Raw genomic sequence first — 20,189 nt, 5'->3', positions numbered from 1 at the left:
GCTGAAGGTTTATTAATAGACTTTTTTTCCTTGTCTTTAAATTTTGTCATTACCTTTTAGTACTGAGTGTCCTCACTGACTACTAAGTAGCTTATTAAAGCTGGTTTTTAGATGTGCTTTTTTGTTCTGTTTTCTTCTGCTGTTTTCCCATTTTGCTAGCATGCAGATGGGGGTGGGGAGTGGGAAATAAGGGAGAGAGCATGTTCCAGAGGATGCCAGGATGACTTCAGTTATTGGATGGCTGCTGTCTGATGGATGGAAAAAGGGGGAGTAAACCTTTCATTCTGCACTGACAGAGCTGAAACACAGAAACCCGCTTTACAGGTAAGGGTAAAAAAAATTCCTGTTATGAATAGCTATTCTTGATCCTTTGATCCTTGGCACATTTCTTGGATATAAAAATGCATGTGCAAGCATCTTGCCCGTTCCTCATGAATGACTCTGAAGCAGCTTTTCCTGTTATTATTTCTCCTGTCTTGGAGGTTTCAACGGATGTGAGATTCATAACCAGTGAATTCATAGGCATGCCTGGTGCTGGCAGCTTTCTCATGTGACAGGATACGCAGTGCATCTCATTGATGCTGAAGTTGCTCAGTAAGCTGTAGGAAGAGAGGTCATTTTGTGTGATGGAAATACTCGCTGTTGAAAATACAGTGTATGCTACCAACAGGAAGAGAGTGCTGGAAGATCTAAAAATGCTTTCTTTGATTTTGGATAGGAAAATGAACTGCTTCTGAAGCTCTTATTTAGTGGTGAACAAACAGTAAGAATGTAAGAAAGTAAGAATGGCTCCTCAGAACTACTGAAAGGAACTTTGTAGATTTTTTGCATTGTTTTTAGGTTTGGAATGATGTGGTTGATAACTCAGGTATTAAATTATCTTTGCCATGAAGGAAAAAAAATATGCATATAATTATGTGTATGAGACAGATAAATCTTGTAGTACCTGCAGCATTTACGTATGAATTTTAATAAATTGTTGAAATAGCTTGCTTCTGCTGAGTTTGTGTTAGCAGCAGCTGTTAGTTCACACAGCCTGGAGATGGCAAGCAGCAAATAAACTGCTTTGTGCAGAAAGTAGATTTGTTTATCAAGTCACATGATATGACAATACAGGACCACAGACAGAAGTCCTGGCCCCACTGAAACAATAGGATATTTTGATTTTCGTCTCACTGGGGCCAGGATTTCAAAGAGTCAGCTCCCTATTGACTTACCTCTACATTTTACATGTAGGAAATAATTGTTATGCAGAGTCCTATTTTGCTGGTCTGAAGCAAAAGTATTAATTGATGTAAATAATTTGTGATTATAATTGATTAGAGTGTATATATATTTATAAAATATGTTTATAAAGCAAAAAGGGTGGAATATAGTTTTAATATATTTCAGAGATTAAAACCAGTAAATGCATGAGTCCATTTTTGTTGTATTCACTGAGAGAATTCCCTTAAAGAAGTCCTACATTTACAAAAAATTTATGCCATAAAGAAAAACTGGAACAAATCAACAGAACTCTTATGAGTGCTAAAAAGGACCAGAAGAAGCTTTATCCACTGTCCACTTACTTATGTACCTTGCCATCAGGAGTGGTGTTTTTTCCTCCTAGCTTTCTGTTGCTTCAGAAAATGGAGCCTGGTATGTTTGCTAAAAAAAAAAAAAAAAAAAAAATCTAAAAAATCAGTAATTTGCAGCAAATGTCAGTAATACACAAAATTATTCTGAAAGACTTATGAGCTGTATCTTTTGTTTGCTTGGTTTCTTTTTGTTCTATTATAATATAAACACTGGTAAATAGCACTGACTGAAAAATAGTGGAGTTGTATCCTAACATTTGTTATTTGTAGGTACTGGATATGTATCTGAAAGCAAAAGCTCAACTGTTAATTTACAATCTCAAGTCCATGTATTCAAATCAAACTTTCTCCCATCAAAGGAGAAATCTGACTCAGAAGTGCTCCAGTAACAGAGAGTAGTTGATGAAAACAGAGATGTAGTTCCACATGTGTTTAAATTATTCTGTCTCCTTGGAAACGCTGCTGCTGCAGATGGATTTGGCTTTTGGGGGCTAAAAATATCTACTGCTTAATAATGACAGCATGAAAGATACTGAATAAAACTACTGTGCTGTCACTAGTTTTAAAGTTCTCTAATGATTCAGGTATTCTACATGAACTACAGATTTGCATTTTCTGTCCAGCATTCACTGTCAGCTGCTGCCAGCATTCACTGGCTCAGTGGAAATGAGATAAGCTCATTAGCTTTGGTTGGAGACCCTGCTGAGAAGGGAGCACGTGAATGGGAGGTAGACTAGATGAAGAGTTGGAAAGCTGGTAGAAAGTTGGTTAAAAAAAAATTAATGGTGGTGATGCAGGTAAGGTATTGTATAATATTTGAAGATAGAGGCTTATTCCCAGGGCAGTCTATGATAGAAAATGTGCTTAAGCACTGACTTTGTAAGTTAGCAACCTGCAAATGCAAAAAAAAAAAAAAAAATATTTATTGCATTAGTGAATGCTTTCTTATCAGTTGTATGTGCAGGTGACTGAAATATCATGCAAACCATTTTAAGCAAAATATTAAATTACCATAAGCAAAAGCCAAAACCTATATCACTAAAAAGTTTTTTACAAGCAAGAAATAGCATTCAGTTACTTAGCATTGCTAAGCAACTTTATCTTTTAAAGAATTAGTTGTTTTCAGTTAAGAATGTGAAACCACTACCTGAAGCAGCTGGACTCAGTGATACTTGTGAGTCCCTTCCAATGTGGGATATTCTATCATACCACTTCTTTTTTTTAATCCAGTTCTTCATTATTTATTCCTTCCACATATGATAACTTGTTTTGTTGTTAGCTGGTGTTCAATATAAGTGAAAAATACCAGTTTTTCTGTTTCTGCTTCTTTTCCATTGGATGACTTCCTGCTTGTGCCTAGAAAACAGAACAACAGAACAAATGATAAACATTTTCTTAGTGGGCTAAATATACCCCTCTTATTCTTTTATTTTGCTGGTATATATATGATTTCTGGTAGCATATGTTAGTCAGTATGCTGATTCATTTTTCATCATTGAAAAGGGCATTTTTTCCTGTTGTGAAGTATCTTAAAGATAGCATTAAAATATTACAAGGTATTGTGACAAATACAAATAAATAATCCTCTGCAAATTAGTACTAAAATCCATTCTTAACTGACATTACAAGTACCAAAGGTCAATTGAAGTGAAAGTTAAATGCTTGCTTTTGATTACTTGAAATCACAGAATCAATTAGGTTGGAAAAGATCTGAGATCATTGAATCCAACCTATGACCAAACACCATCGTGTTAATTAGACCATGGCACCAAGTGTCAAGTCCGGTCTTTCCTTAAACACCTCGCTGGGCAGTCCCTTCCAATATCTCATCACCTTTTCTGTGAAGGAATTCTTCCTTGTATCCAGCTTAAACCTTTCATGGCGCGGGTTGCCCGTGAACTCTTGTTGTTGCTTGTTGCCTGGGGAAGAGGCTGGCCCTCACCTGGCTACACCCTCCTTCCAGGGAGTTGCAGGCAGTGATAAGGTTCCCTCTGAGCCTCCTCCAGGCTAAACACCCCCAGCTCCCTCAGCCACTGTCAACCAGCACCCCCAGGTCCTTGCCCACTGCACCACTTGCCAGCCACTCTGCCCCCAGCCTGTAGCACAGCACGGGGCTGTTGTGGCCAACATGCAGGACCCAGCACTTGGTCATGTTGAACCTCATGGCTCTTGGTCTGACCCATTGATCCAGCCTGCCCAGGTCCCTCTGCAGGGCTTTCCTGCCCTCCAGCAGATTGACACCCTGACCTAATTTAGGAAATTTGCCAACGGTGGGCTCAATCCCCTCCTTCAGATCATCAGTAAAGATGTTAACAGGATCAGCCCAACACTGATCCCTGAGGGATGCCTCTAGTGACCCAACACCCACTGGATGCAGCACCATTCACCATCACTTTTGGGGCCTGTCCATCCAGACAGTTCTTAACCCAGCAAAACTAGTGAGAAGAGAGGATATGCTATCTTTCATTCTGTATGAGACTGTCAACGTATTAAGAAAGCAGATAATTAAATGGATTATATAAACCTTTTTATAAGTCTTCTTGGGAATAGTTAGTTTTCAACTGAGGTGGACAAACCTGAGTACTTGAGTTTTAAATTTCCTTTTCTTGTGTACGTAATTTAAGATTCTATGGAGATAATAAGTAATCTAAACATTATTTGAGGAAGTAGAGGTGTTACACTGCTGGAAGTACATCTTTGCATTTTATAGTGGTAGCCAAGCTGTGCCAATTTGTTATGAATCCTTTGGGTTTTGGATATAGAACCAGAAGTTCTCATCTGGTAAAAATAGTAATGAGAAAGTTTGTTGCATATTGCCTGTGATGTCTGGGTTGTGAAAGATAGTGATGATAACATGGAGGAAGTACTGCAGCTTTTTTTTTTTTTCTGGTTTGGTTTGGCTTTTTTTATAGCAAATTGCAAACAGATGAACTGAGGATTCTGCCAGGCTAGATTTTTCCAGCAATTTTCAGCATTGCTTGTTCATGTGTGAAGAGAATTCTGTGCTGTACAGTTAATATCAGATCAAAAGGTGAAGACAGTCTTACCGCATTTGCCACTCTGCAGAAAGCCTCCAAAATACCCACTTGTCTTGTTTCTAAACAGTGATCTCCTAAAGTTAGTCTTTTTTTTTTTTCATTTTGTCCCATAGAAGTAGTACTATTATTATCAAAAATTGTGCCCAGAACAAGATACTGGTCATTTTAACCTAAAATTTGCATTTTCACTTCCCTGTCGCCACTGGGACAGGTGCACACATCCCTCAGTACTTAAACAGTTAAACTGGAAGAGTCTGTTCCTGTATTTTTAGAAGAGAAAAAGAAAAATGAGGAAAACCTAGTTCAGAGTGAGTTTCGCAAATATGCTCCAGAATGGTTTTGTGTTACTGCTGCCCTTGGAGTTCATATCTTCCAAATTTGGACATGATGAGTGTTTTTGTGAGTTTGTTTGTTTGAAAATCTATTAAACGCTATGTATTTCCGGGTAGAGATGGCTGTCAAGATGCAGAGAATATGGAGCAGAAGAGGAGAGCTGTTGAATTCCCTCTCTCTCCCTAGTGGCTTTGATGGCAGGGCTGAAGGACCAGCCAGGCTGTGTGCTAATGCAGCATGCAACAGGGAGCTGAGTGATGTGTGCTGGGGCTGGAGAGGTGGCAAGGCCCCTTTGGCATGTACCAGTCATGGCCATGCTGTACTTTGGCAGGAGATACACAAGATTCCCTGCCAAGTTGTGCAGTTCCTCTGCAGGCGGGACAGAAGATTGATGTTCATGAAAGAACAGTATGGAAAACCAGCACTGAAATAGTATGAAAAGGTGTTGCAGTGAGCCAACTAGTATTACTACATGGGCTAATCTGGGCAAAATTTATATTAAAGGCCACTTATTTCCAGCACTCAGGAAGCTGTAGCCTTCCAAACTTCATTATAGAGCTAGACCCTACTGCCATTCTTGCAGCTGGAAGCGGCATAATGCAGAGCTGCTGTGCCAAATACACTGCTGCCAGTCTCAGAACCTCATTCCAGTTGCTGGGAAGGTGCTAAGCAAGCCAAATGTTGTATGTCCTTTCGCAAAGAGGTGCAATGAAGATGTGTTGGTAATATACTGCCTTCCAGATAACAGACAGGCCGTTTCTTTCCATCACCTGTATGCTCAGTCTGCTCTAAAACTCTCTGTATCTGTAGAAGTCAGTAGGACTGACTACTGTTGTAGCAGTGTTTTTCTGTTTTCACATTTCGATTTTAGAAAGAGTTGTGACTTCTCCTGGTCAGACCTTTGCTGCAAGCAGTCCAGCAGTGTAGTCAATGCCAATAGTAGTAAGCCTTTTCTGGGGGCATCCATACAAACTTCAAAATGTCTTCTGGGATACAGGTAGTAATTTCTTTTTTCTTTAAAAAGGGAAAAAGAAAATCTTCTGCTGAGATTTTGGGTGAAGGGATTTTATAATTGATGAAATTTCATCATGAAGCCTCAAAACCTAGAAGAGTAGTGCCCAATACCAGGTCTTCAGTAGTGTTACCTGAAGACTATGGAAATGACTTTGATAGGTGCAGCTAAGTCCTAAATTACTTATATGGAGGTTAGGCATTATGATCCTGAGTTTGTGACCCAGCTCCAGGAATCTTTCTCTGGAATCTCCTGTTTTTCCTCTAGGACTTGCTGTAGCAAGTTTAGAAAATTGTTATGGATGAAACAAGCTCTAACAGCTTTTGTGGAAAATCTCATCTTGGCAGGAAGGCCCTCTTGCTGAATTCTTCTGAATCCCTTTCTACCAGGTTGCACTTTCATTGCTAGAGACCTGAATGCTAAGGTCCTGGCTTCCTGGATGAATAAATACTGCCTCTTACTCATTTTACTTTGTTCTCTGTGGAGCATGCTGAGAAAAAATTTTTAAAAAACTAGCATAGAATTTTCTTCTGTTGGCTGAATTATACAAGCATTTAATTCAACTGTTGACATTAACTGATGTAGCTAAGAATTAGAAGGCCATTTCACTGCTGCTGTGTGCAGGAGTCTTGTGCTGGGTGGTGGGGAGGAGGATATTTGCATGCTTGGTTCATGTAGGACCATGTGAGATGCTTTTGGAAGACTAAAGGAGACAGATCTATCAGCGTCTGTACCGCGAGGTGAGCGTATGCCAGCATCATTTCTGCATTTTAAATTCATTTCCAGTGGAGCTAGGTGGCACGTGTTAGAGTGTACAGCAATGTGTAGGCAGTCTAGAAGATTAGTGGATTAGTACTCAAGTGTGAAATCAGGAGTACTGTAAAGTGATGGTATAGAAACCCTGCAAAGAGCAGACTTGGCAGGATTTGGCTTGCAACACCAGAACAGATTCCCCAGGTGGAATTGGGCAATTTTATCCTGCAGGATTTACTTGGTGCTGTGGAGTTAGCTAGGCTGAACCAAATGAGGAGAGAAAGACTTTACGTATTTGATGTTTGTGTAAGTTGACCACTGCTGTAAGCAAAAATATGTAAGATTATACTAATGATATTCCCTGTACCTATACAGTAGGGTCTCTTAAATGGAATTAGCTTGCTATGTGTTTGTAAATTTTACAGATTGTAGTACTGAAACTACCAGAGCTTACCTCTGGCAACTGGTGCTTATGATTAGAGCTGCCAAATACAGCAAAACATGCATTGCAAACATTAATTTGAATTCTGAACAGCTGTTTGATTCATGTTCGTGTACCTTTGTTGTTCACTGTTTGCAAGCATTCATGCAAATGGTTTCTGGTCTGCATTAATGCAGTTCCTTATGTGAATAGTCACTTTCACAAGCAAGTAATATTCTTTGTGTGTGATGATGTCACCGTAGGTGCTTTTGGGTTTGACTACCCCTCCCCTCCCAAATTTAAAACTGTCACTTTCACAAAGAGCAGAATAATTCAGTGCATTATATGGAGCCAAGCAGCCTCCTTGATTAGTTCACAACCATCTCTGCTGCTGATGTTTATTTAGCAGGTAAGAAAAATGTCTTTTAAAAAATGAAGCTTTGTTTGCAGGCTAAGAAAAGGGCTTAAATTCAAAAAGAGTATTAATCACAACAAATAACCCAAACATCTTGGCTTGTGAGCATCAATATTCATGATTTGACTGTGAAATTATTTGCCAAATCTCCCTAGAATGTTATAGTACATGCTGACTAGCCAGTGGGTGGGAGTTGTTTGTGATGAGTACTTTGGAGTAATGTTTTATGGGTAACATCTGTTTTCTGCATCCTCCAGTTCAGTTTGCAGTCATTTGCATAGAAGCGTTTTATGTTCAAAAGTGAATCTGTATTGATGCCGCAGACTTTAAATTTTTCTGTACTTTCAGTTGATACACTTGAGACAAGGAAAATGCAGTGTGACACATAGGACAGTTATTAATTTTATGCCCACCTTTGATGTTTATTTTTGGTTTTATTTTCAATTTTTTTTCAGGTAGATTTTATCATGAAATGTAATCATGTCTCAAGATGAAATTAGTACAAAATAAGGTTTCATAAATAAACCAAATAAATAAGTAGTTGGATTTCTTATGTCCTGTCCCCCAGCCTCCTCCACTCCAAATGCCAATGTGTTCTTGAGCTCTTTTTCCTCTTGATTTTTCCATAGCTTTAGTCAATAACTGATTTCTGTAGTGAGGCTTTTTTCTAAATCCTGAGGATATGTAATTTGAATAGGGTTCTGTTTTATTATTTCGTAATTTTTTAAAATGTTTACTGTATATGGTACATTCTTGATGTTTATTTCTTCACAGGTATGTTCCATACTTGTTCAGTGTCCCAGATGATGTTGTGTGAGCTGTATACTATAGCACTGAATTTGGCAAAACATTTATTTGAAAATTTTTGCTAGGATGAAAAAACTGTTGGATTTGTCTTTGTGTTTTGTCCTGGTTTTGCCTGGGACAGAGCTCCTTTCCTTCTTAGTAGCTGGATTGGTGCTGTGTTTTTCAGATTCTGTTTGAAAATGATATTGACAACACACTGATGATTTGGTTGTTGCTAAGTGGTGCTTGCTTTTAGTCAAGGACTTTTCAGTGTCTTCCTCTCTGCCAGTGAGGAGCTGCCCAAGGATTCTGGGGGGACATAGCCAGGGCCACTGACACAGACTGGCCAGAGGGTCATATTCTGAATGTCATGCCCAGTATATAAACTGTCCACGGGTGTCAGTGAGACACTGAGGATATGCCAACTTAAGTTAGATTTTGTAGAACAAGTTTGGCAGTGTATGTTACCACAGTATAATAAGTAAAATTTTCCCCAGGGATCACAGGTAATGAATGTACTGTCACCTGTCCACTCACTCAGTAATTCCAACATCACTCTTTTTAAGCCTTTCACTGGATTTGGAAATACCTGCTATCTAAAGAAGATATCTAAAGGTCTGCTGCAATGAGATTGTTACCAAGATTCTCTAAAATTTCCAGTCTTTTTAGGTACCAGAGAAAGTCAAACCAGCTAGGCTTTTATCTGGAACCTACAAAGTAAAATAATATAATACTGTGACTGTGTGAAATATATTTCATACATTTACATGAGATTTTAATCTTCGATTAATAATACATTGCCTCTGAAATTTTTAAATATCAGGTGCCTGGCAGTTATCTGGCATGGTAGGAAGGCAAAGCCTGTTGCCATGGAGCTTTGAGGACTTGCTTCACCAGTCAGCATACCTCTGTCAGCGTTCCCACATACCTCCAGCTAAAGAACTGGCTAAATGATCTCATTGTAGGAGTAGTTTCATCAGGATGGAGGAAAACTAGGAAGTGAAGGAGGAAAAAATGGATGGGAGGTGTTTAAGAAAGACACATCCTTCTCACAGCCCATAGCCATCATATGCTTCTGCTGTGTCAAGTTGTCACTTTCTTGAAGAGTCCTTAACTGTGTTAGGCAATTGGTGTTTGACCTAGAGCTTATAGAAATGCGTTAATTTATTTTCCTTGCTTTAATACTGTTCCCTGTGCTTCAACTTTGTTTTGCCTTGCTATGGACTAATGCCACACAGGCATGGTGAGAAGGATGGCAGAGGATGATGTATCACGTTGTTAAGCAAGGATTTTTTTTGTTGTGAAGGATCTATATATGAGCAGGAAAGATTCCAGTCTTCGCTTGTTACTCAGTAGTGTGAATTGGAAGGATGCTGCTCCAAATCAACTGTAGGTACTAGACAGCTGTTTAGTAATTGTCTGGAAAGGTCTGTTTCTAATTGAACCTTTCAAGCCAGCTTTCACCCTTTTTAACCAAATGGATAAGTATGATAAAGCAGATCTCATTGCCTGTAGCTGGCAGTTATTTTTCAGCCTCTGAAGGCTGAACATCAATGGTGCCTTAGTGGAAGTCCAAGAATATTGATGGCCCATCCATTTGTTTTTCTTAGTCATGTGCTGTTGTTTGGTTCCTATAGTCGGACATGGACTTCTGTGAACTGCATTCTATACCTATATACATTTTCTCAGTTTTCAGAATATACATATTGCTGAAGTACTTCTCTGTATTTAAGAGTATTCCCATCCTATATAATGGTAGTCTCACATACCCTAAGTGACTTTTGTTAGCAAAATTATATTGCTGCATAGTTACATTACCCTTATGATTTCTCCAATCTGTTATGGGATTTATTTATAGTTTTGCTTTCCATTAATGTATAGAAAATTTGACTTATGTAAGTCTTTGGTGCCTTGTACTATTAGACCTACCTCTAGGGTCTTCTGTTCAAATGAGTTTGGATTTGGATTTCTTTGTGACTGCAGTTGCTTCAGTTGATTCCCCAAAATCTGAATTTACCTATTCAATTGTAGTTGCAGTGCAGGACAAAGAACAATTCAGTTGAGTTCTCTGTCCTGGTTCCCTGATTGTGCACTTAGGGAATTTTTAATGACATCACTAACTTTGTGGCCTCACTGCTGTTAGAAGTTTGACTGTTGCTTATTCCTGTTGGTCTCCGGCATATATCCGTGTCTTCCACTGGGATTTATCACACAATGAGCAAAGAGCAAAATAATGCTTTCATAAACAGCACTGGCTTGTGTGTCGCATGCTTATTATGTCCTAGTTCCTGGAGATGTGGATGTTGCTCAGGTGCTGCAGGATGCCTGTGTAAATAAGGCTATCAGATAGAACATGCCTTGTGCACTACTGTGCAGATGTGCTTCTTTCTGAAGACTATTGGCTTATGGAGCAGCATCTGTTTATACAGATGCTATTCTAAAGGCATCACCTGCTGGCACATAGTGTGTACAAACAGCTTTAGATACTCTTTAATCTCTCTCTCTGTGATAGCCAAGCTCTTGAGTAGTAGAAGTGTCTCCTTTCCCCCATGTAGCATTTTCCTGGGGAGACTTGATTACAGAAAGATTAGAATCAACAGATCTCAGGAAAGTGGCAACACCTATGTTTGATCACAGGTACTCTGTCAAACCATCTTCTCAGTAATCTTCCTGGAAGAGATTCAGAACAAAAATCAAGCAACAGTCACACGAAATAAATGTAATGGCTAGCTATGCCTTTGTGTTGTGGTGAACTCAGGTTCTGCATTAACCCTGTACCTCCTGTACCTTCTCTTGATCAACTAGTGATGTAGAGCTAACCTGTGTCATTTCCAAGCATCCTGAGACCCATTTGTTATGGTTCTTTATACAAATTGTCTTAATGAAATGACTTTACTGCTAACAGGTTGTGGCACTTGTTGCAAATGTAGGCTATGCTAAAAACAGGCAAATTTAAAACCCTTGGGTTTAAAAAGTATTTGTTTCTGCTACTTGCTGGGAGCAGTTCTGGCTGTTGACACTCTCACTATATGCAGTGACTTTACTGATGTGCAGGACACTGTTCAGTCATCCAGCCACTGTGTGCCTTTACTGGTGGGAGTCAGTGTCTGACAAAAGGGGTTTTGTCTGGAAGTCATCTCAGGGTATGAAATGAGTTCTTGCTCTCTGACTGCTTGTGCACTCATGATGATCACAGATATTAGGTTTGCCTTGCAGTGCAGTTATGACTTATGTTCTTTGGACCTGGAACTTCATGACTCCTGTAGCCACAATCTCAATGGGTGCACACATGGATTTGACTTAGGTCTCACTTGTACAATAAACTCTTTGTCAGCTCATTTCTCACTCTCTTCACTGAGATGTTTGAGTGTAAGCATTTTCTTTCTCACACTCCAGCTGCTTCTTTACCCTCTTCTACAGTCAAGCTATAATCCTGTGGATTTGATATTGCAGGCTGTTGCCATGGAAATAGTGGTGATTTCACAATTTCAGTGCTGTAAGCACTGCAGGAGACAATGGAAAAGGTGGTTGGCAAGAGACATAGTGAGGATATGGGGGACAATTCAGAGGAGTTGTTTCTGAACCTGTACTTGGGGGGTGACTATAATTGTGGGGTTTCTCTGTGTGTGTGTGTGTGTTTAGTTCTTTTATCTCTTTCTCTTTCTTTTTTGTACAGGTGTTTTTATTAGAGGTTGGTTCATATAAATGCATTCTTACGTTTTTGCAAAGGTTATTACAAAGTGATGCTAAATTCTTATTTCCATGTCCTCAGAATAAAAATGCAGTGCTTTCTTTACAGTTTATAGTAATTCATTTTTGGACAAAGGGGCAGAGGTTGAGATCTAAGCAAGTTCTGTTTAAGTCATAAATTTAGCCTGAAGAAATCCCTTTCAGGAAAATATTTTTTTCATGAATAGTAAAACAAGCTGAGAACATCATGGTGAACATATGTATTTAAAGTTGTCTGTGTGACTGACTGTATGAAGCCCTAATATATTTGTTATTTAATTTTTAGTGTGCTCTGCATGCAAACAAGTTAGGTGCTGAAGATCATCTTATGCAGCATCTGTTCCTAGCATTATGTCAGGATTCCACATCTCTACTGGAATCTTGTCTCTAAATTAGACACATCCATAAAGGTAGAGTGAAGCTTACTGGAAGAAATAACTGTGTTATAAAATGAATTGAATTGGCAGCTTAACAAGCTGAAGGCAAGTTGCATCAGATGAGAATTTTTAATACTAAAAGCTTGAAAGCATCAAACAGAAGCCTTTTTCCCCCAGCTATTTATGGCAGCATTTCACTGATTAGCATAGTCAGAGAGTAGATATTATCTGTAACTTTTAACTTAAGATTTTAGAATTAATTTTCAGTCTGCAGTAGGAATTAATCAGTAATGAGGGTGATAGTAAACTATTTTTTAATTAAAGATAGAGAGAAATTGTTTCAACCTATCAGAAGCATAAAAATTATCTAAAAATTGCTTTAAAAATATTTCAGTCTTTTTCTGCTTTGTATTCCATAAATGCAGATATGAAGATCAGCCTTTATAAATGAAAGGGAAACAAAAAGGAATGTTCACCATGACTCTGGTTTTGTTGGGCAATGTGATTAGGAAGTCAGGTTCTTAAGGATGGACCCAGTCCTTTCATGCTTGTGTGAATAAAAATAGTGTGTGCCAGTACTCATAACTGAATTTCAAAAATTCTAGGCAAGAAACTTCCAAGCAAATTAAAATGATAAAATGAGCCAGAACTGTTTATGCAGGGCCTGGCCTGGAAAGATGCAAAGTGTCTCATACAGCTCTCAAATCTAATATCAATTGTGGGCATTTGTTAGTACTGAGAATCACATAAATGAGATCTTTAAAATAAATCTAACTAGAGAATGTATTTTTTTTTCTGAACTATATTTATTACAGAACAGTCTTTGTCATGTAATATTTCTTGGTGCCAAGTAAGTTTATAAGTGTTACATAAAGGTTCATTTTTGATGAATTACATTGGAGTATTATGCTTGACCTAAATTTGTTGCATAACTGAATATATATCTGTTTATGTATGAGATTGGCTATAGAATTATCTGCATTGGTAGAATACAGGTAGCATTTACCTTCTGTCTTAGTCAGTGAGATGATAAATATCTTGGTGATAGGTTGTGGGTTTTTTGATTCCTTCTTGGAAAAGTTGTTTCAAACTCTTAAAGCAACAGGTAGTAGTATCTGGTTGGTACTACTAAAACTGTTTCATTATAAATGAACTGGGAGACCTGCACAGTAGGTGGGTGTTTTGGTGCCTCATTGCCTCTGTTCCTGTTACAGGTGCATGGTGACAGCACTGCAGCAATGAGTGGAATTCTAAAGAGGAAGTTTGAAGAAGTTGGTGGAACCTCACCCTGTTCATGTGCGTGGGAATCAGATGATGACGTTTCTAGCAGTGAAAGTGCTGATAGTGGAAGTAATGTCCATCCATCTGCTTCTAATCATTTTACTCGTAAGTACTAAAGGAGTGTGTAAGGCATGATGCTGCTTCTGATACAAGCTAAGAAAAGTTCATTTTACTTGTCAGAAATACAGTGAAAGCTATCTGCTTTTTTGGATGTATATTTCCTGTTTTATTACATTGAAATGCTGGCACTGTGAGGAAGTATTTTTGAAAAAAATATATTTCCTCTGGTAATTGTTTCTGTGAAAATTTTTATGTCAGAGTGAGTTTCAGAGAAAATTCTGCGTTTGTGCTCTATCATTCACATCTAGTTGGCATGACATTTTTTAAGTATATAGGAGAAAATCTTCCATTTTGGGTGATGATCTGGGGGAAGGGGAATATTGGCAGTAACTAATTTGGAGGCCAGTGCCTCTGCGTGGCCTTGCGTGTTCAGAGTTGAGAGCAGTGCACACAGTCTGTGACAGAATCTGATCAGTCATCCTGCTACCTAAGTCAATGCAGCCCTACAGTTTTCAGTCATTTTCCTTCACTCATTACAGGGTAAAAAGAGGAACAAAATTGTAATCTTTCCTGAGAGGGTATTTATAGTATAACTACAGTACAGTTTTATTTAGGAAGAATGGCTTTATTGGAGTGAGCACTGTAACAGATTACTACTTACTTAAGATTTTTCAGAGGCTCTGGAATTTCTCATGTTCTATTGGAACTTATCTCTTTACAACCCGATTCTGATAGTAGTGGTTTTCAGACTCCTGTCCTCTTTGTTTTCTATTAGTCATCAGCTTCTGTAAAACTCAAATGCCAAATTTATTAACAGTCAAAAATCTCTAGATGTGAAATGGAAAACATTGAGAATATTTGCAGATAAAGATTTCTTCTGTGAGCAGGTTGCAGGATTGGGTTGCATAATGTTTGATTATGTAGCACCACAAGAAAACATGCCTTGCTGTTGCAGATGACTCTATTCTCACTAGTATATGCTATACACAAACCAGCAAGCTTTTAGAATATGTAAGAAGTTTGCTCTAGCCTCATCTGAGTTCAGGGTAAAATTCTTACCCCCTCAGCCCATCTCATGAAGTAATGTGTTTATTCTGTACACATACTCCATGAAGTCTGGTCTCATACTGTGTGCCCAAAGACATTCTGTTGTTCAATAAAAGCTAAAAATATTCATATAAATTCTTCCCTAACTCTTATTTATCAGTACATGCGCAGATTGTTTTCTTCTCTAAGGGAATGCTGAGACACACAACAGCAATCTAAAAAATCCTCTATTATGTCATGAGCTCCAGTAAACCATGTCAGTATAGAGTAAGTCTTTGTGATAGTAGAATGTTTTAACAGTATTTTATAAGCTGCATGTAGATTAAGGCTGCTGTTAATAATTAATACTCAATATTATACAATTATATTTATTTCCCTGTCATAGCCTGTTATATACAAAAATAAACTTTGTGCATATCCAAATCAATTAAATTATTATAGCAGCCTTATCTTGATTTTCTTTTCCTCGTAGGCATCTATGGAAATTCATGTACCTTTTTAAGAATTAAAGATAGAAATCTGCATGCATGTACACACATGTGCATATATCTGTAGCGGGAGAGAAGCATAACTATCTATATATGTGTATGTGCTTTTTCCAGTGACATATATGTACATGTGCTTGTGTACATATGTATGCACATGTGCAGTAATTGTGCAATGACACACAGAAGCCCTGAATGGTATTTTAAATGTAAAGTCCCTGACAGAATGCCATAGAACTGAAGAGTGATAATCTATAGGGTTTTATACATATTTTTTACTAGGTTCCCAGCTATGGTAACAGAAGAAGTATGTTTGTCTCTCTTTCACTGAGGTTTATGAATTTGTGTGAATTGGGTACTCTTCTAATAAGAATCCTGCACATGCAGTAAACAAATCATGCTGTTCTTTTTAAGGAGATTTGATTTGTAGTTTTCTTCCTTTGTTCCTTTTTAAAAAAAAAAAGTTTATTATTTCTGTCATGGGTTATTTGCTGGTTATTTTACTGGAATCACGATTTTACTTGGGTTTTAATTCCTAAACTCATGGTTAGGAAAGTTAACAGACAAATTTTGCTGTCTCAAACTTTATCTTATGTGCAGCTGGAAAGTTTCTCTGTGTATGTCAGTTAAAATTCAGTGGGCTGCTGAAGCATTTTACACACCAAGTATGCTCACCCTACCATTAAATGTTATCCTTAAGCAGGGTGGGAACGGGGGTGTGGTGTGAGTGTCTGAAGTTGTTTAGCAGGTCTGGAAAGCCCTGGGTGCTATCATGATAAAACAGAGTATAATTAAGGCAATTCTAGGAAAACATAGGGAATCCAAGTACCTGTTTGCTCTCTATTCAAAATGTGTGTACCTAGTTATTTTGAAAGAATAAATTGAAGGTACAGAGGGACAATATGTCAGAGGAAACCAGCTGAAACAAAAGAAGTCCCTTAAATTTCTCTGTAAAACTTAATTCAAGGCTTCTGAGATGGTTACCTTAAGATCTGAGTACTTCCACATCCACATTGCTGCTTTTAGTGTTACTTGTAGTTAAGCTAATCAGTTTGCTCACCTGCAGTGAGGCCAGTCCAGTAAAACTCCTGTGTGTTATGACTATTTTCTTTTCAACAGGGCAACCTCTGCTTAAAGAGCAAGTGTTTGCAATAAGGCAACTCTGTCAGTTAGTAATTATGAAGTGTCAAGTGGTTCCAGTAGAAAGCAGGAAGAACTCTGGAATTGAAGTTGGTTTATGATTTAGCTCTGGGAGATGGAGAGGGGAAGACTGTTGTAGATTGTCTTAGTCAGGAGTTATATCTTGCAGTTTCATGTCACAGGGAAAAAGCCCGAGATGTTTGGAATGGAGCTGAACATCCTGTGTGGGGCAGAGGACTGAACAGCATTTGTAAGAGACATAAACTAACAGCAATAGAGATTTTTAAAGTGGTTTGTGTCAATTTAAAAATGCCAAAAAGGGGATCTTGGGAATGCTGAGAACACTAACCAAAGGTTCCTCCAGGCTATCTAAGATGAATAATCAGAGAAATTCAGTCCCCTTAACAACATAAGCTTGCACTGAATATTTTGAGAAGAGTCTGTTTGCTGTTAATGTAGTCAGTGTGTGGAGCAGGAGTGATAAATACTACTGCTTTCCAGACTCTGAAAAGATTATCAAAAACAATAATAATCCCTGCTATTATAGTATGCTTTGTTAGATTTGGGAAACTTGTTGACTCCTGGTTAAATTCATGGAAATATCTCCAGCACTAAAACCTGAGCCTGCAGACATTTTCTATTGCTCTGTTATGTCATGACTGACTTCAGTTTTTACAGTTTCTATGACAACTGTGGTTTTTTGATTGGTAAAGAATCAAACACTAAAGGAGTTTTTGGAGCTGTGAAGTATTTTTCCATCAGAGGAGTAGAGTGAAAATATCAAGATGCTTTTCACTAATCAGTATTGAAATTGAATTGCTGTCTAAATGTAGGTACCTGTTTGTGGCAGACTCCACATACACTAATTTTTCAGATAGAACAAATGAGAAAATAGCCCTATTACAGTTGCCAAATAATTTTCTGGAAAATTAATGATAATTTATGCTTACAATTTAGGACATTCTTATTTTTCAAATCATGTAGGTATTGGCATTCCCTGGTTAACCCTTAAAGAAAGGTACTTACCAAAACATGGTTCACAGTAACAACTGGATTGTTTTCTGAGATTCTTAGGCAATTTTTGCAAGTCATCAGCAAAATGGTACTTGGGAACTAATGATGAAATTACCTTAGATGGGAGTGGGGAAAACAAAAAGAGATGAACAGAACGCACAGATGAACACTTTGTGGTCACTGGGGAAATATATAGAGGAGGTAATAAAGAGATCATCGGGGTGGGAAGACAGCTTGTGGACTGTGTCATGTGTGAAGGAAAAGAGGGAAGGAGGTTCCCCAAGATGAGGAGCTTGACAAGCAACAGGGTGTTTTTCAGTAAGAGCAGGAAAGTAGTGGCAACAGATTTTACTTGGTAAATATGTCAGCTTGCAGAAAGGGCTACAGATTGGATGGCTCAAAACTGGGAAAAGGGAGAGCTAATGAACAGAATGAGAACAAGCCAGCTTATCAAGATCAAAGGAATTTAATGCTCCAGGAGTTTGCAAATTCTTAGTCATTGAAAGTGACTCATCCTCTTTTAATACATTGATGTATATGGAACATATTTCTAAGACAAATTAGAAAATTACTGGGAAATGTTGATTTTGATTCTACAGCACATCTGTATCTGCTGCATTTATTAGAGAAAAGCACCTTGAGCACTCAGAACATACATATAAGGCCTGGTCTGAATTCAGGAGCGTGCACTGCCAGTGGGTCTGGAACCATCTTTTGCTGGCAATTCTTAGTTCAGGGTGATGTTAACACAATGTATGGGATTCTATTTGCTGATTGAATGTTGTCTGTGAGATTGGATAAAAATTAAACATGATGGTTAGACATTGTCCTTGATTTGTTCTGCAGAATTAAAATTATACCAGATCATATAATATCTTTGACACTGGTTTTAGACTTTTTATAGCAGGTGCTGTCTCTAGATGCTATTACAATATGCAAAATAATTTTAATAACTTTACAGTCTCATTTATAAAGTCAAAGAGTATGAAGTTGCTTTTTTTCTCTCACCAGTGATGCATGTAATTTTAGAAATGCAAAATCATGATGACCGTGGCTTTTTTGACAAAGAAGGATGAACATGCCTAAGCTTACAGATTTCAAATTCTTTCAGAAGTTCTTTTTCAGCTAACTTCTAGCTTGGATTTGAATTAGTCTCAGCTAACCTCCTTTTCTGGAGAAATGATAAGATTGGGAAGTAGGTGAGTTTTATTTTAGTGAAGACTTGCTCCATGGTCTTTGTCAAAAAAGATCAGAATTTTGAAATGTTTTTCTAAGGGTTAAAAAGGCTTAAGATATCTTGGGTATTAAAAGTAGCTGTCCTTTTTTTCAGGTACAAAAAAGCATTATGGCAACATTTGGATACCAGTGAAAGCTGTGGGTGGCCTGATAGCATTACACTAGGTTCTGTAGGGAAAAAATTGGTGAATCAAATCACAAAGAAGGGGGGAAATGGATTTTTCTGTAACTAATTTATAACTATGAATGGATATATTTTTTTCTGAAAAAATGTCGTGCTTGCTTTCTCCTGACTGCTGTATCCTAATGCTCTCTTTTATTCCTAGTGAGGGTCCCAGTGGCCTTCAGGAGCCTTCTTTGAATGGCTTTATATGCTCTTACAAAGCAAATGAAGCTTCAGAAATTTTGCTGCGATATCCTCTCTCCTTATCTAGTGCCATGATTAGTACAGATTCTTCATTTTATACTAGTTTACAATGTTTCCTACCAGTCTGTGTAAAGATGGTTTTAAAGATGTTTTGAAATTTAAAGCCAAGTTAGACTCAGTGCTTTGACAGAGTATGTTGTCTGACCAGGTTTGGATGGGACTCTGAGCGACCTCATCCTCATGGGTGGCATTCCTGTGCAGGGGTGGGAGGTAGGAACTATATGGTCTTTAAGGCCCCTTCCAAACCACACCAAACTATTCTGTGATTGTCCATTACAGTGACCTTTATAACTAATTTCAGACTGTAGCACCATCAATACAGGCACCATTGTGCACTGTTTTCTCCTTACTGAACGTTGCTGTGCTGTTCTTTGCTCTGATTTAGCCAAGCACTAATTTAGCAATAGGGATGACCGAGGGGAGTTAACTCCAACATTAAAGAACAGGTTCCACTGGGATTGGATCTTCTAAAAGAAGTTTCTTCCAGGGGCTTGTTCCTGCTCAAAGGTTTTTTCTCTGTCAGTTGGTACAGCTGTTGTTTGTATGAACATGCTGATTTTAAGTCTCTAGCAGTGAGCTGGGAAGAGCCTTCTGTGGAGTTTGGCTTGGTTGGTCTTTTTGTGGTTTGTTTTAATAGACTAGAAGTTCTGATTGCAAAGCAGAGTTAACAAGCAGATGAACTTAATAGTTTTATCTTGGTGCTTCATAGTAAAACCACTCTAATGCTTACAAGAAAGATGTAACTGTATTTTATCTCTGCTTGCAGTCTTACCAGCCTTCAATGCTTGAGTTTTACATTCTGATTTTTCACATAATTTGTATTGTGCTAGGACCTTCTGGCTCTACTGGGGACCTGAAGCTGCTTAAGATGAAAGCCTCTATCTGCATACAGAAAATTCAGACTGATTTTTCTCCAATATAAGACAGCAACCACATACAATAAATGCATGTGGCTGCTGTCTTATATACTGCAGGGAGGAATGAATCCATGGAAATTACTGACCCATGGCAAAGGTTTCAAGAACTTTGATTGAAACGTTAGGGAAAAAGTAAAGTAC

General features: G+C 38.1%; 1 protein-coding gene across 1 annotated transcript in view; it reads left to right on the top strand.

Annotated features, from left to right (window-relative positions):
- The first annotated feature begins 255 nt into the window (after positions 1–255).
- CSRNP3 (cysteine and serine rich nuclear protein 3) overlaps positions 256–20,189 on the top strand; it is a 74,336-nt gene continuing 54,402 nt past the window's right edge. The window contains exons 1-2 of the mRNA XM_062498501.1: positions 256–324; positions 13,656–13,827. Of these exons, the coding sequence (XP_062354485.1) occupies positions 256–324; positions 13,656–13,827 (241 nt within the window). The remainder of the gene's footprint in view (positions 325–13,655; positions 13,828–20,189) is intronic.

The sequence above is a fragment of the Cinclus cinclus genome, chromosome 9 (genome assembly GCF_963662255.1).
Source record: "Cinclus cinclus chromosome 9, bCinCin1.1, whole genome shotgun sequence".
Classification (NCBI taxonomy): Eukaryota; Metazoa; Chordata; class Aves; order Passeriformes; family Cinclidae; genus Cinclus; species Cinclus cinclus.
The sequence above is the reverse complement of the archived record's forward strand: the minus strand, read 5'-3'. Positions and strand labels throughout refer to the sequence as shown.